General features: G+C 38.6%; 1 protein-coding gene across 3 annotated transcripts in view; it reads right to left on the bottom strand.

Moving 5' to 3' along the window:
- Positions 1 to 3,861: 3,861 nt before the first annotated feature.
- Positions 3,862 to 15,527, bottom strand: part of LOC111658543 (neuroplastin-like) — a 14,455-nt gene continuing 2,789 nt past the window's right edge. The window contains exons 2-10 of one of the 3 annotated variants that reach the window (XM_087175340.1): positions 13,888 to 13,890; positions 11,551 to 11,898; positions 9,595 to 9,763; positions 9,408 to 9,502; positions 8,497 to 8,630; positions 7,583 to 7,856; positions 5,848 to 5,869; positions 5,019 to 5,095; positions 3,862 to 4,852 (exon numbers count right to left, since the gene is read on the bottom strand). In XM_087175340.1, the coding sequence (XP_087031466.1) occupies positions 5,035 to 5,095; positions 5,848 to 5,869; positions 7,583 to 7,856; positions 8,497 to 8,630; positions 9,408 to 9,502; positions 9,595 to 9,763; positions 11,551 to 11,898; positions 13,888 to 13,890 (1,106 nt within the window). In that variant the 3' untranslated portion in view covers positions 3,862 to 4,852; positions 5,019 to 5,034. The remainder of the gene's footprint in view (positions 4,853 to 5,018; positions 5,096 to 5,847; positions 5,870 to 7,582; positions 7,857 to 8,496; positions 8,631 to 9,407; positions 9,503 to 9,594; positions 9,764 to 11,550; positions 11,899 to 13,887; positions 13,891 to 15,527) is intronic. The other 2 variants (XM_023411119.2, XM_087175339.1) reach the window with 2 other exon arrangements.

The raw sequence follows: 15,527 nt of genomic DNA, 5'->3' as shown, positions 1-15,527 counted from the left end.
TTTAAACCATACAGCGATTCTATATGGCATAATGCAAAATGACAGAGAGAAGTGAACAGTTTAATTCTGCCAAAAATATTTCCTCATGACAACGTGATAAATGTCACTTTTCAGAGTTCCCGCAATGCTGATATTATGCTGCCATAAACTGCATATACAGCACTTGATATACAGTCTATGTCTGGCACTATGTGCAACAGAAACTATACTTTTCTGTCACTTAATTTGTTTGACTTATATTATTCCCATCAATGGTCACAAATCATGGAGCTGTAAAATGGCATTTCATAAAATAAATGTATGTAACCTCATGTATCTGTCAGCATTATCCTGTTTTCTTTATTGCTGCTTGTTATTTGTGGCTCTTTCCATCACTAACTATTCTGTGTATTGCCCAAAACAATCTGTGTCTTGGCGTCAGCACTTCAAGCTTGGAGTCTCCTTATCATGAACTGCCCAGATTAGGATTTCACACTCTGTGCTTTATTTAGTACATTCAGTCATCACTCTCTATAATGTTTGCAGGCAGCAAAACCTTGTAGGATGAACTGTCTTGTTATTTGTATCCCCTGTAACTTTGGTGGAGATGCACTGTGTGTGTGGGTCTGGCCACATGTTAATGGTTTTCTCACTAATGTTTAGCCCACACTTGGTCTTTCTGAAGGCAAGTTCAAGGCCTGACACATGAGACACCATAAAGCCTTTATACAGATAGATATGTTGATGTTGATTCACTTTTTCTAATGTTCAGTGCTTATCATGAACTCAGGAGTGTCCTTGTTACTTGTTGATGAGATACGTCATTGCACTGACCAGATGCGCATTCACAAGCACAAGACTCGACATCACAGGCCACTCTTGTGTTAAATTCACCTGAATACTCCAGAAGATTTGTGACATGCACTTATCAACATGTAGAAACTGTAATTTTACACCCAAATCAAATGTGATCGCAGGTGGAAGCCACGCCAGAAAACAATTCCTGTGCATACTCTCTACCTGCACTTCAGCCAAGTACCCTCTTTTCAAATGAAACATCTGATAGACATGTTTCATGTTACTGTATGCCCCATGTGTTTTGTTAAAATAATTGTTCTGAAACTATTCCATATGCTACAGTCAGTTTATCACACGTGAAACTGTGTTTGTCATGAACTTAATGTGTAGAATGATTTTAACACCCTCATGGGATAACAGAGACATACAGTAATGTTGTCACATGGATTTTTTATCACTCACAAAAAAGGTTTTAGGTCCCACAATATGCAATTTCAGCAACATGCACCAGAAAATAATTTACTAACTGTACACCTAAACAAAGATCACTGTATGGGACTGTTCATTTATATGATGTTATTGGTCTTAGGCGTCACTGATTTTGTTCCACTTATCACAAAAATCTGATTTTTAATCATCGAAATCAGTTTCATTTGATGAACTGGAGGAGGTGAGTAGAACTGTGTGAATCTTTAAAACCGCAAAAAGACCAAAAGAAGGCTCTGTTAACCTTTCCACCTAAACCACTTTCCAATGAAGTTGGAGAAGCCGCTAGATTTGTTATAAAACACAATCCGCTGGCCTGTTTAAGAACTAGTCCATCAGACTGATTTAAACTTCACCTGACATCTTACTACCTGAATGAGGGATTAATCTTTACAGACAGAACTACAAATCACTTTCATCAGATGTTGTGTTCCCTCTTTTATGGCATTTTTTTTTCTCTCTCTCTTTTTTTTAGGGTTCACAAAGGCACAGATGCCTCTTTGCTCTAGAATAGACTTTTTTTGTTTTCTATTTGAATGCCACTAACAAATTAATCCAGGACACAGCATTACATATTAGGAATCAGGTCCAGACAATTACCAGAGCGGTTTAAAAAGGTATGAAAATACATTATAGTATTTCATTATTCTTCAGCTGGGAATAGAAATGGTGTCCATCAGTCAGACCTGACTCTGGTGCAGCACAATAAAAATAGCGCCCCCCTTTGTTGTGCTGCTGCAATCATTTCTTTACTGCAATTTCCACCACAATGTGTTGAATGTGCTGCCAGCTGCTGTTCAAAAATAACACAGGAGAAAAATATGAAAATACACTCTGTGGCTAAAATCTAATGTAATCCAATACAGCAGCTCAGCCATCAACTCTTCTTTACAAAGATAATGATGTTCAGTTTTTCATTCATTTCTATGTTTACTATTGAGGTTGTAGTTTGCAATGGTGTTGAATTGGACTGTGGAGACTGGAGAGGTGTTTCTAATGTTTTACCCACCGCTTGCACAAACATGAAGCAGGAACAATATTAGACAGATATTTCGATATAATACAGTCCAGTGCCACACCATCACTGATTACAACCTCAATACTAAATATATAGTTGAATTAACACCTCTCAGGACAAAAACTGGTATTTGAAATGTTGTGTCTTTGTAAAATCATAAAATGGCAAACTGCACACAGGAAGTAACAATACTGTCACTGCTTGGTACAAACATTTAACAATTTTCTAACTGGCAAAATGGATCAGTTGCCATGAATAAACTGGCCACAGTTTGTGTATTCTTTTGAAACATTGAATTAAAAATACATACTCTTTAAATTCTATTTCCCCAAATGCAAAGCATTCCCTACAATGCCAGGAACATGGCTTTGGTGGGGAAATAAGAAATCCCTTTATCTTCACTTATGTTTGTGACACAAAAGCTGTTAGTAATTAGACTCTGAATTAGGCTTAAAAACTCTGTAAATGTGGATTGTAAACCCCCAAATTACCTGAAAAATACAGTGGACATAATTTAAGTGTCCATGTCATAGCCTTTAATGAATGTAGAAAACGATTCCATCTCCACTCATCTATAATCCTGTCCACTTTTTTTTCTCCATCTTTTCACATCGAAGGATGCTGGAGCTTGAACATCACAAACAACGAAACAATGTGACTCTATGTGCAGAGGAAATAAACTTTTGTATGTCTACACCACAAAACAGACAAACTTGAGAAAACCTGAGAAACTTTGAGTTGGCTACTTAACTTAATTTCTTAAGTTTAAGCTTTGAGTTTAACTTAGAACTTTGACTTCTGTTCTGTAACTTCAGTTAAATCAGTACGTTAAACCCACCTGGCATTTTCAGTTTATAAATGGGCATGATTTTTTTTTTCCTTTTCTGTAATCAGTTATTGTGTCAAGCTGCATCTTTATCAGTCATAACAGCTTCAGCTCAGGGACACTGCTCTTCAATATCACCCATATGAGTAGTGTCTGAATCACATACTGTACTCGTCTTCATCATAGTTTGCAACAGAGAGGAGAAACCTGACACCTCAGAGACACAGTCATAAAACGACATACAGCATTATATTGTGTATTGATTTTAAAAAATTTGAAAACAAAGTATTTTTGGGGAATTTCAACCATAATGCAATGCACGTTGTGATGTGTCTATGTTTCTAAAATAACTTAAACCGATGGGTTAAGGTAATCCACTGGACATTTTGTCAACTGATCTCATGATTATTAGCTCTGAAATTTAACCATCTAAACTTGAATCCGTCAAACACAAGTTAGCAACTTAACTTCCTCTATTTGTAACAAATCACTGATTAAAATTCTTGGTTTTCAGGACGGACTCACTTTTGTTGAAATAGACACGAGACTAGCTTCATCTGTTGGGCAAAATTTCAACTGTTCTTCTTCACCATGTTCAATGTGAGTGCCGTGAGTCACTCGCACTCTCACCAGATGGTGCTGTTCTCCACGTGCTTTTATTTCTCTGCATTCCCATGGAGCGGCCTGCGTGCGTCATGAATGGTGCGACTGAATGTCTTGTCTGTTTTCGAAAGAAACTGACTCAACAGACAAATTTTCTTTTTCCAGATTATTTATTCTTAAAAATGACTCGGGATCTTGGAATTGCTTCACATGTGTCAGTCCTGACGTGGGCCTTCTTTCTCCACCTCCCACGTCAGCTGTAGAGAATTCATGCAGCTGTGTAGTATGCCATCAACGCTCTATGGTGATCCTACTAGTCTAAAGCTTTGTCACAGAGAAATGAAAAGCTGCAATGATTTTCGATATATTGATATGGGCAATAATTGCATAGGATAATAGCCATGCTGTACAATACACATAATTATAAAACAATATGTTAGAATGATTAGTACAGATTTCCTAAAGTAGGTTTATACAGTTTTTCATTATTCTCAACATTTAAGTGCATCATATAATATGAATAGTCTTTATATTAACTGTGATCTGATACATAGTTATAGTGATTTAATACATACAGTACATACAGTAAAGTAAACCTTAACCAAATTTAGAGGGACATTGCAAAGCCCTTAAAATGTAATATAAATCGTCTGATAAAATGATAAAACTTAGAAAATGGTATGCAGTGGAATGATAAAACTGTACACAACTGTCATACCAGATTATGGTGGTAGTTTCTTTTACATTGCCGAGTTTTGTTTTTCCTCTAGATCACACAGTACGCATTATCTACATGAAGCCACTCTCAGAGAAAAAGAACAAAAAAAGCCATTTCTGTATCAAACAGAAGGTCAGCATCTTGCATGCATTTCTTTAGAAGTAGTAAAAATGTAAAATTAGTGGATAAGAGGGAAAAATCATAAACGTCAACAACAGCATGCAGCAACAATGGTTATAATGTTAACAATTCCATAATGCTTTGATTACCTCCTGACCTCGCACCCTCACACAACAAAATCATAAGGCATGCCTCATTTAACTTCTCCACAACCATACTTTCAATGGCAGGTACGTCCTATTAACAACTGGTATGGATTCCCTTCCTGTTTACCTTCATATGGTCAATACTTGTGTAATGAAACCTGCAAATAAAAAAAAAAAAATCCAACTCATTAGCCAGTCTGACATTAGTCTTACTTTGGTTCACAAGAGCTTTCTGTGATAATTTCATTTAGTGGATCATCTTGTGATTTCTGGCCACAGGCTGGTGATACATATTTATCTTCCTCTTAATAATTGAATACTTACTCAGCAGACAGGCTGCTCAGTTTGTATTCCTCTGGCGGAGGTTCTTGTCTTTGTGGTTGTTGGTCGAATTGGTTTTCCTTTGGCAGAAAGGGAAATGACACAATCAGATCACGACTGTATTCCAGTGCTTAACAGTGACTGTAAAACATGGTTTGATTCCAGTTCTAAAAACTGCTTAATCATATAACACAAAGAGTTTGCTTCTCTCTGCTTCACCTCATTATAAATGAGATACTAATGGTTGTTGATCGGAATACATTTTTGGGCTGTGCCAGCTCATGATGGGAATTCTGCATAAAGCCTGACATTATACTAATTCAGTTTAAAGTGACACTCCACTGATTTTACACAGTTAGTCCTACTCAGCCTGTGAAAACACTTGTAGAGTGTGTTTTGTGGCAGACTTCAGCTGTAGTGTACAACAAGTAGCTGATAACATGAAAACACATTCTACTTTTCACAGTGGTGGAGCAGAACAGACCTGGGTCCAGTTATACTTCTGAACAACTGTCATTATTTCCTCCCTTTAAGGGAAACACTTTGGCATCATTGCATTTCCTAAGCAGGACAATTCAAATGATAACTTGTCAGTGACAGCGAAAGTGTCCTTGACTGACATTAAATATATTTTCCTGTGTTTTATCTGAAAGCAGCAAAGCAGCATCACATGATGCTCCAAGTTATCTGTGACCCAGATTCGGGGTGTACTGTGCACTGAACTCTACAGACAGTCAGGAGGAGATACATGATGCTAAGCTACAACAAAACACACATTACTGTACCAGGCTGAACACATAACATGAAGTGAAGGTAAAAGCTTTGTACTTACACTGGTCCAGCTGGGTCATCATCTGAGGCAACAAGGGAAAATATGGAGAAATGAAAATCAAAATATAATAATCGCAAGGAAGTTGTACACGTTGATGAAGTGAAATGTGTTTTTGTTTTGTTTTGGGGTTTTTTTTTAAACAGAAAGATGCAACAGCAGCTGAGACTAACACACATTGCATTTAGTCTGAGGCTTTTGAAGATTTCTATGTTTCAGCTGAGCTGTACGTGCAGACTGTATAATGGAATGAGCACAACCGAGATGAAGTAACAATATAGTAAACAATACGCTGACATGCTGCAGGAGAATGAGGTCATTCACGAACACACAGAATGCTGTTTAAATCCAGCACAACGCTGCAGTGAAACGCATGTGCGAGAGAGAAGAATTACACACAGGCAAAATTCAAATAAAAGAAAAAGATAAAAAAATAAAATACTGTTGTCATGCACAGACAAGCAGCGCCCACAAAGAACATCTGTACACTCAAAGAGATCAGTGAGAACCATCAATATCAGTCCTCTACTGTAGGTGATAATTCTTCAAAGCAGTGTGACACACAAAATAGTTTCTATTCTTTACTGTGACGCGCATGCCATTTCACTGCTGTGCTAATTATGAGTTTGATGCAAAAATTATGAAGTCACCGTTTGCAAAAGTCAAATATTTAAAATAGAAATATTCAAACTGCACTTAACACTAATGGTGAAGGTAGAGGAAGCTAAACAGAACTGTGTGCTGTGAACTGGAACGGGATGAGGCTGAATACTTATTGAAATTCACGATGGCATGCAAAGTCTCTCACTTACCACAAGCATGGTTTAGGTTATGCAATTTGAGAGAAGTGGAGGGTGGGAGATATTACAACAATCTGTTAAAGTATTCAACAGCCAAAGCTAACCCTCATTTAAAGAAATGCAAGTAAAATATAAATTATTAATAATTCCAGATGAATTCTGATGCATGATTCGCGCAATCTACATACATTTTGTGAGGCTATGATTCTCAATGTGACCTAAACACTAGGAATTCTACAGCAGTCCATTTCAATGAGCCATAGTGGCAATATATTCCTGTGCAGTGACTGTCAGAGAGTCACTGAGAGCTGTCAGTTATTCACTGCACGTTGTGCCCAATCAGCATGTGACAATATCAAAATTCTGTTTGAGAGGAAAAGGTCACCCAAATACCATTAATGCATAATTTATGATATAGCTAGTCTCTTGAAAATGAAGTACTCAGTAGTATTAAAAAATTCCAGGATGGCACACGCAGGTCGTGTTGGTAAACGATGTCTTGCTTGCAGCAGCTTGGGGACAGTACAAGGTCCCTGGAAAGCTGTTAATAATTTAAACTGTCCTCCTCCGCAACACTGCAGTATCATATTTCTCATGAATATTAAATGGATGAAATTGTCCTGACAAGGTGTGACCTCCTGCAACAGTGTCTACCTATTGGGTCAACCTTGCCAGACTGAATTATTGAATGCCGACACAATGCAGAGTCAGGTGACTCTGTCGGTGTCTCTGGCGAAGGAATGACTTAAGCATACACAGAAAAGAAAGTGTGCCTCATCGCCCAACATTCACTCTGTGTGGGATGCAGTTTTTGGATGCAGAAAGAATTCACAGTAGAGATCTATGTCAAAACGACACAATAAAACCCGTGTCTGTTCAGATATATTAACAACGGTGGAATAATAAAACAATCCGAAGCACCATCTCTGGTGACTCACCGTCTTGTAAATCCTCTGGCTTCTTACGCTTCTCATAAACAACGATGATGATGACCAGGATGATGATCTCGGCCAAAACCCCCAGGAGAGGCCATAAGGGGGCCAAGTGGCTGCGAACCCTCAGCACAGACTTCTCGTCACGGGTGCTGATCATGTTGGTGGCATTGCAGTGGTACTCGCCTGGATCTAAATTAATGTCCAGGTTGATGATGTGGAGCTCAGTGTAGTTGTCTCTGCTGCTGATGAAGAAGCGTCCAGTTGAGTTGTCAATTTCCTAACAAGGGACAAGGACACAGTTGCTTTTATTGGTTTAGTTTCGATCATGAGGTTAACCCATGATCAACATTTCACACTGCTCCTCTATAAGCGTCAGATACTTAAAGGTCTCATATTGCATAAAGTGAGATTTCCATGTCTTCTTTGATTATAAAGCAGCTCTCGGTTCTATATCTATACTGTGAAAGTATCAAAGCGCTCAGTCCACAGAGAAAGACACACAGCCTGTATTCAGAAACTGAGCCTTAAGACAAGCAGTCAGGACTTCTGTAACTTTGTGGTGTCACAACAAAGCAGTCACCAAGCCCCGCCCACCTGGACCCAACATCCAACCTTGCAGGATTTGGTTCCTTTGAGTGTTAACCTGAAATCTGCTATATTTTTCTTAGATTATGCAAAAAAACAGCCAATCAGAAGAGAGGCTCAGAGCCTTCTGATAGTAAGTTTTCAGTTGTGCTGGTTCAGGTTTTAAATGCAAGTATGCTACAAAACTAAATGTAACTTCTCTGTGCATCTCAATGTTACTGCATCCCAATGAAACAAACTACAGCATTTATGAATTTCGCAATTTAACATTTTTGGAAATTTAAGGAAATTAATAAATTAATATTTATATAATGTATATTCATGTAACATACCCTGAAAACGCCGTTCACAAATTTCCGCCAGGTCCAGACAGGATGAGGATAGCCCACAGACTTGCAGTAGAGTACAGCACGCTGGCCCTCGTTCTTATTCTCACTACGCTTGTGGCCTGTAATCTCAGGAGCAGCTACAACACAGAAAATATATCAAGGATTCTTTGTTATAAAAGAAGTAATTCACAAAAACAATCTAAGTGAAGTCTTCCAGATCCGCTGTGAGTGCAGCCTTTACAAAATGTAAGTATAGTCATGAGAGCTGCATGAAATGATAAATGGGTTGAAAATGTATGGCTTTTATCTACTGCATCTATTTATTATATATATTTACTAGTCCACCTTTTCAACTCATTTATCATCAGGAGAATATACATTAAGAAACCTGACTAACATCTGTGTGAACAGAAGTGAAATCTGAACATCATAAATTTCATCCACCACTCTTCATTGAATCTATCGGGAACATGTGATCCAAAGTAACATTAAGATACCTGTATTTTTCTGTGTATTCTGTATGTTATTAATCTGCCTGCTTGTGAATCTTTCTGCCTGAATGAAGAGAAATTCCTCATAAAATAAAAGCAAACTGTCCTAAAATCCAATTTGCCTGTATAGCAATGCATGGGGGACAGCAGAAAAGGCTGACCAGATTTTACTGTTGAGACATAATCCCTTGCCGTCAGACAAACAAGACACCATCTGCTGCCACTGAGCCGGGCATTGGTTAGATGGAGGTGTCAAGGGCGCTGGCTGCCCCTGAGCAGCCAGCAGAGCCGCTTGAAATCACAGGTCCTCACATGACAGGGCTGCTACTGCTCAAGGCCACTCTGGCCATTTTTACTGGTGACATCTCCTAATGTGGCCTTGAAACTCACAAAGACGCCTGTAGCTCACAAATCAACACCTACATTTAATTTCGATGGTGGCGTTGGCTGGAGGAGCCATCAGAAAGGTGTAGACACACATGTACACTCCAGCGTCGTCTCCCCTTGGTTTGTTCAGCCTGCAGAGCATAAAAACACCTCACATGAACCCACACCAGGCTGCTAAACCCTGTGTTTACCACACATGCACACACACACACAAGTTGCATACCTGTACTCAGTGTTCCTATTTGAGCTGCGTGTTTCTGGGATCTCCTCCCCATTCTTCATCCAGTAGCTCTCCTCGTGAGCACTGTGGGCGCTGGTCAGGTTGCACTGCAGCGTGAGAGCGTCACCTTCCACAGGAAGCGTGTTGTGTTCAGAGGCGGTGATCGACGGCTCTGTAAAAGAGACCCAGGTCAGCTACGACGTTTTGGAAGATATAAACAACAACACACAGGGGGTTCAGACAGACACCACAGCCATCCACACTTTATACAATACAAAACAGGAATAGAGTGGCAAAGTGGGAGGAATCCGGTGTTCCTAAAAAAGAAATCCTTTCATTTTCTGTGTCGACTCAGATGGACGTGAAACTCTCTCGGCTGAATTATGCATACAACACACGACCAGCTGCGTTAGCAAATATCTGGTTCTTTGAGTGTGTATGTAAAAAAATAAAATAAAAAAAAGTAGATAAGTCAATTACAACTCCCAAGGTGCATTTCAGTAAGAAGCATCCAATTAAATTTCTTTTATGTGCTAATAATGAGTACTTCTCAAAAAATATTTCAATTAGTGTCACAGTTCAGTTTTCAGATGCATTTTTGAAACTCTGTGGTCTCAGCTAGAAGCATTTAGAAAAGCTGAAATGATTAAAGCTGATGGCCATGATGTAAACCTACAGTATTCTTACCTTATCAGGGTTTTGGTTTTTTTTGTTTTTTTTCAACCTTTTCATGAAGCACATTCCTGCTGAGGCTGATATCATAAGGAATTTAATTGTTGAGCTAAGCTTGATTCAGCTTTTATAAAAGAGGTACTCGTGTTAGCAGACAGTAAAGCTGACTCTACATCAAGATCCACCCAATGGTTCTCTTATTATCTAGCGCTAACTTTAAGCAGCTCTAAAGGAATTCCTTAGAAAAAAACGAACTCTTTAATTACATGTACATGTACTTGTATGTAGCTGAAATGCAACCTGTGGAAAATCCTTGCTTGGATGAGCTTTTAAGCAAAGTTTGTATTTGGACATGTAGACACCAGTGAACCTCTCAATCTGAGCATTCACAACCTGAAACACTCATTTTGATCAGCACATACTGTATATACTGTACAGCTCAGTATGGTTTTATTGTCATGAAGTCCCTTCAAACATATCAAAACTCACAGCTGGTGAAGGTTGTCTAAACCCAAACAACATCACTGACTGCATGAAAACGTCTAAATTTGTCTAATTGCTAGTATAAATCTGGAACTATCTGATGAATGAATAGGCATTTATACTTATATATTGATAAATAAACATTTTGTTCTGTAACAGTAAAGATTCTGGTGCATTATAATTTGTGAGGAAAGATGCACCTGGACCACAAGAATCGTACTTGAGAAAAGTATAACACATTGATTATTTGCTCCAAGTGGGAAAGCAACAAACCAATGTTATTGCTCATAAGAGTCAGAAATAAGATGCACTACAACTGTTGAAATAAAACTTGTGACGTTGATCAAGGTCACACCAAATATTGGACAGCTTTGTGTGTGTAAGTGTAGTAAAGTCTGCACACTTCAACATTTTAAAAACAGATCAAACAGATATACAACAAAAATAATAATCTTGAGAAAAACTGAAATTGAATATGAATTTGATATGAAATGATGAAAGCTGAAGGGAGAGAAAAGTAAAGTAGAAAGGAAATGAAGGAAAACTGGGCTCTACAGGCTGAAGGATGTACTGATCTAAGGGAAGAGTACAATGTGAAATACTACTCAACTCTGCTCGGAAAAGATAACATGAGGACGAGGTGATGGTGTTTTTCTTCATTTTCCGGGTCTGTAGGGGAGGGTGGCACCTACGGAGGAAGCTAGCAGTCCTCTGGGGAGGGTTGAGGGAGGCTGAATCACACAGGAACTGTTAAATTTGGCTGATAACTATGGAGGGTGTGTTTCCTCTACACTGACCACTCACTCTGCAGCACCGTTATAGTGGCCTGAGCACGGATCCAGGTGGTGGCTGGATTTTGGTGCAGGTCGTTACGTCGGGGGTCATTGCTGGCTCTGCACTCGTAGGTCCCGGCATCGTCCAGCGTGAGACGAGAGACACCCAACACGCTCACGGCGTTGGTGCCGTAGGCCGTGCTGATGGACACCCGCCGCTTACGGGCGCCGTCCCACAGTTGCCTGAAGGAATCGGCTCGGTTGATCTCAGAGTACCACCACTGGATCTCTGGGGTGGGGTTTCCAACCACATCACAGTACAGCTCAAAGGTGTCGCCTGTGAGCTTAGTCTCAGAAAGAGGTGACTTCACAAAGCCCGCTGGTGGAGGTTTACAGGGGAAGCGTGTCCAGAGATAAAGCCCAAAGAAAGGAAAACAGGTGTAGGATGGAAAGGCAAGAAAACAACAGGGTAAATTAAAAGGGAACGAGAAAAGGAAAGAAAAAAAAAACAGATCATGTGAAAAAATAAAAGACACTGACAAAATATTTAAACAAAAAAACTAATATTTAACAAATAAGTTTATTTATTAAAAGCTTCAACTGATGATTGTTTTCTTCATCAATTATTACCTATCACAGACTAAGACAAAAAGGCAAATATTCAAAAAGGAGAAGAACAAAGAAATTGGAGGTATTTTTAGTATAAAAAATATCAAACCATGAATCAATCACCAATTATCAAATGTTGCTTTATTAATCAATCTCGTAATTGGTTCAGCTGTAATGCACAATAACTCAAACATCAAACTGTCAGCAGGGGTCATATCAATATTTTGGGTAGCGAAGGGAGGGATGGAGAAGCCATTACCACTGCTATTCCTGGGGAGCTTTAATTCAGTCCTGCTGGGACGTCCCTGCAAGGCTGCTCTCACTTGGTTTTGTCCAATTAATGACATCATATGATTTTGTGCCTGGCCCACACAGCGCTCACATCCAAAAGTCCTCCAAGTGACCTTGTCATTCATTTCAGTACATGTTGTCTGTACGATGATCATTCGTGCTCAGAAAAGCTTCTTCATTTCATTATTCAATAACGGACACACAGACACCAGGCAAACTCCACCGTTAATACAGGACTGATACGTCTCCCCCTCAGAGGCAAACACAGTAACAGTGAAACAATTGATCATGGCTGGTCAAAGAGAGGAGGAGGAGGAGGAGGAGGAGGACGGAGGCTGTAGTCATAATTATGTTCTATAGGCACCGTGGAAAGAACACATGAGATTGAGAGGAGATTTATAGAAGCTGCAGTTCTGGGTCTCTGGGGAGCGTGTGGGCGCATTGTGATAGACCCCCTCCGTTTCCATAGAAGCACTCTACGGCAACAAAGTAGGAAGAGGAAGAGGCAGCCAACCAGACCAGGCAGATCATCACAAGACAGACAATCATTTTTTCTTTTTTTTTTTCCCAGCTGATATCATAACCTCGCTGTGCAGCCCACGACTGGTTCATCAAGCCCTGCATTGATTCTTGCCTAAACAAGTACCAGTAAATAACATGGCTGGCGCCGAACACCTCCGCTCTGAACATGGAACTGCTGAGACACAAATCCTGCCACCTCAGATCGTCTGGATGTGTCAAAAGTGCTGAGCCACCAACACTGTCCCTGCTCACCACTGTACTGTAGCTACACGTCTAAATGACGTCAGTCACGTCAAGCTGATGTTAGTTTAGTCTTGGTATGTGGTTACATGAGTGTCTCATGAGTGTGTGATTTCACTAGGGCTGCAACTAATGATTATTAACATTGGTGATTAATCTCTTAATTCTTTTCTTGATTAATCGATTCATTTTTGTTCCAAAACCTCAAAATATTCAGTTTACAATAATGTAAGAAAAGCAGCAAAGTCTCACATTTAAGAGGTTGAGCCATTAGAATATTTACAGATCAATTTTCTTGATTAATTGCCTAATCAATAATCAACAAATCATTACTGCTCTACTTAGAACCACAAGGCAGCATCTGACTTTTTCATTTTTGTTTCATGATCACTGAGATTATCCTGATTCAGCTGAATTTTTCTTAATCTTATCTTTCTAATTATTCTTAATCTTTTAAAGTGACTGGAGCAAATAACAATTATGTTCTTTATCAAGTCATGTAATCTTTCTTCATTTATATAATTATTATTATAAATTGTCTCCAAAATGTCAAAAGAATAATGAGTGATGCTCATTGCGATATCTTAAGCTTCTTTTGTCCCAGCCAATGACGTTTTATTTTAGGGCAACGACCTGTTATTTTTATTATCAATCAATCCCTTGATTTGTTTTTCCATAAAGGCCCCAAAGCTGGGCACCGAAAAACCTGCTACTCTCTACTGCCATATAATGTTTATCATTTTTAGATATGTCTACCCTGTCTTTTTTTTTTCTCATTAGTTCAATCTTTTTATTTCCAGTTTGTTTCCAATTGCTTAAAATGTCTGTAAAGCTAGTTTTTATTTCATTTATTTTTCAATTTCTTCTATATCCACATTTGAATTTTGTTTATTTAATGGTTGGTGAATATGGGCAATGGTGTGTTATGTGTATACAAATAAAACCAAACCAACTGTCTCCTGTAGAATTGTGCTGTGTATTTGTTTATAATCTATCAATTGTTTGGTCTATAAAAATATGAGAAATTTTCTCAGATCTCAAAGAGACTTCTTTGAATTTCTTGTTTTGTCCGACCAACATTCAATAGCCATGAAAGTATTCTGTTCACAGTGATACAAGAACAGACACAAGCAGCAAATCCTCACACTGGAGAATCTGAAACCAGACAGTAGCTGGAGATTAAACTTGAAAAAAGCAATTAACAATTATCAAAATAGCTGCGATTAACTTTCTGCCTATCGACTAATTTATTAATAGACTAATTGTTTAAGCTCTAACAATTGTTGGGTGGCTTTATGGCGTAGTGTTCTTTTTATGTAAAAGCCTTTGAGAGTCACATGCTGTATTTAGCAAAATAGAAAGCTCTGGAGAAAAAAGACTGTGTCACTGTATCATCATATATAGGTTGTATGTGTAGTGCTTCTCTCCAATCAGGCACTTGGATGTTTCAGAGAGGACCAATCAGAATCTGCCTTTTTCCGCCACAATCTGTCAGCGCCTAGCGACTGAAGACTGAGAAAGAGGTTAATGTGGTGCTTAAATCAGAAAATAAAACTCGAAGTTATTAACCTTATCACTCCATTTTTTAATAGAATAACTTAATAATAACTTTAAACTGACGCTAATTTCTGGCTCATTAGTCAAACTGCACAACCTGACAAAAGATGCCCTCGAACAATCATGAGTCTTTCCTTGCAGATGTTTTCTCTGTATATTGTGAAGAATCCATTTAAACCAGTGTAAGATGAAGTAGTTCTCGCCACAGTCCCAGCTAATGTACCAAGACTGTTGCAACACATAATGAGTAGCTAACTGGATGTTATATGAATATTCTATTAGAAACATTAGTTAGTGAGTCCTGATGGATAACTGGAGACCAGAGGGGAATAGGGACAGAAAGCATACAGCTATATAAAGGCTACATATGTAAATGTATGTACTTTGATGCACTTTAGTCCTTATGTGCTTTAAAAAAAAAAAAGGCCTCATGAATTGAATTAAAAAATGATACCGCGTTTCTAATTGACCTGAGAAAGTCACCACTTTTTATAACAGTAGGAATGTAATTGATGTTTAATGTGGCAGAACTGTAAATCAGAGCTGAAACAGTTACTCAATTAATCAGCTAGTCTGTCGTCTGTATTGAGAATCAATTCAATATTTCATTTTTGAAGCAAAACTGCCAGAACTGCAGTTGTTCACGCTTGTGAGGGTTTTGTGCTTTTCTTTGTCTTGTGTGGCTAAACTGCATATCTTTGGCTTTTTCACTCACTTAAAAAAAAAAAAAATCAACATGAAGATGTCACCTTGGGCTTTAGGGAATTATAATGGGCCTTTTTTTTTTTT

The sequence above is a fragment of the Seriola lalandi genome, unplaced genomic scaffold (genome assembly GCF_002814215.2).
Source record: "Seriola lalandi dorsalis isolate HSWRI2012SDOR001 ecotype SW California unplaced genomic scaffold, Sedor1 jcf7180002054449, whole genome shotgun sequence".
Classification (NCBI taxonomy): Eukaryota; Metazoa; Chordata; class Actinopteri; order Carangiformes; family Carangidae; genus Seriola; species Seriola lalandi.
Note: the sequence above shows the minus strand (reverse complement) of the source record. Positions and strands in the feature narration are given on the sequence as shown.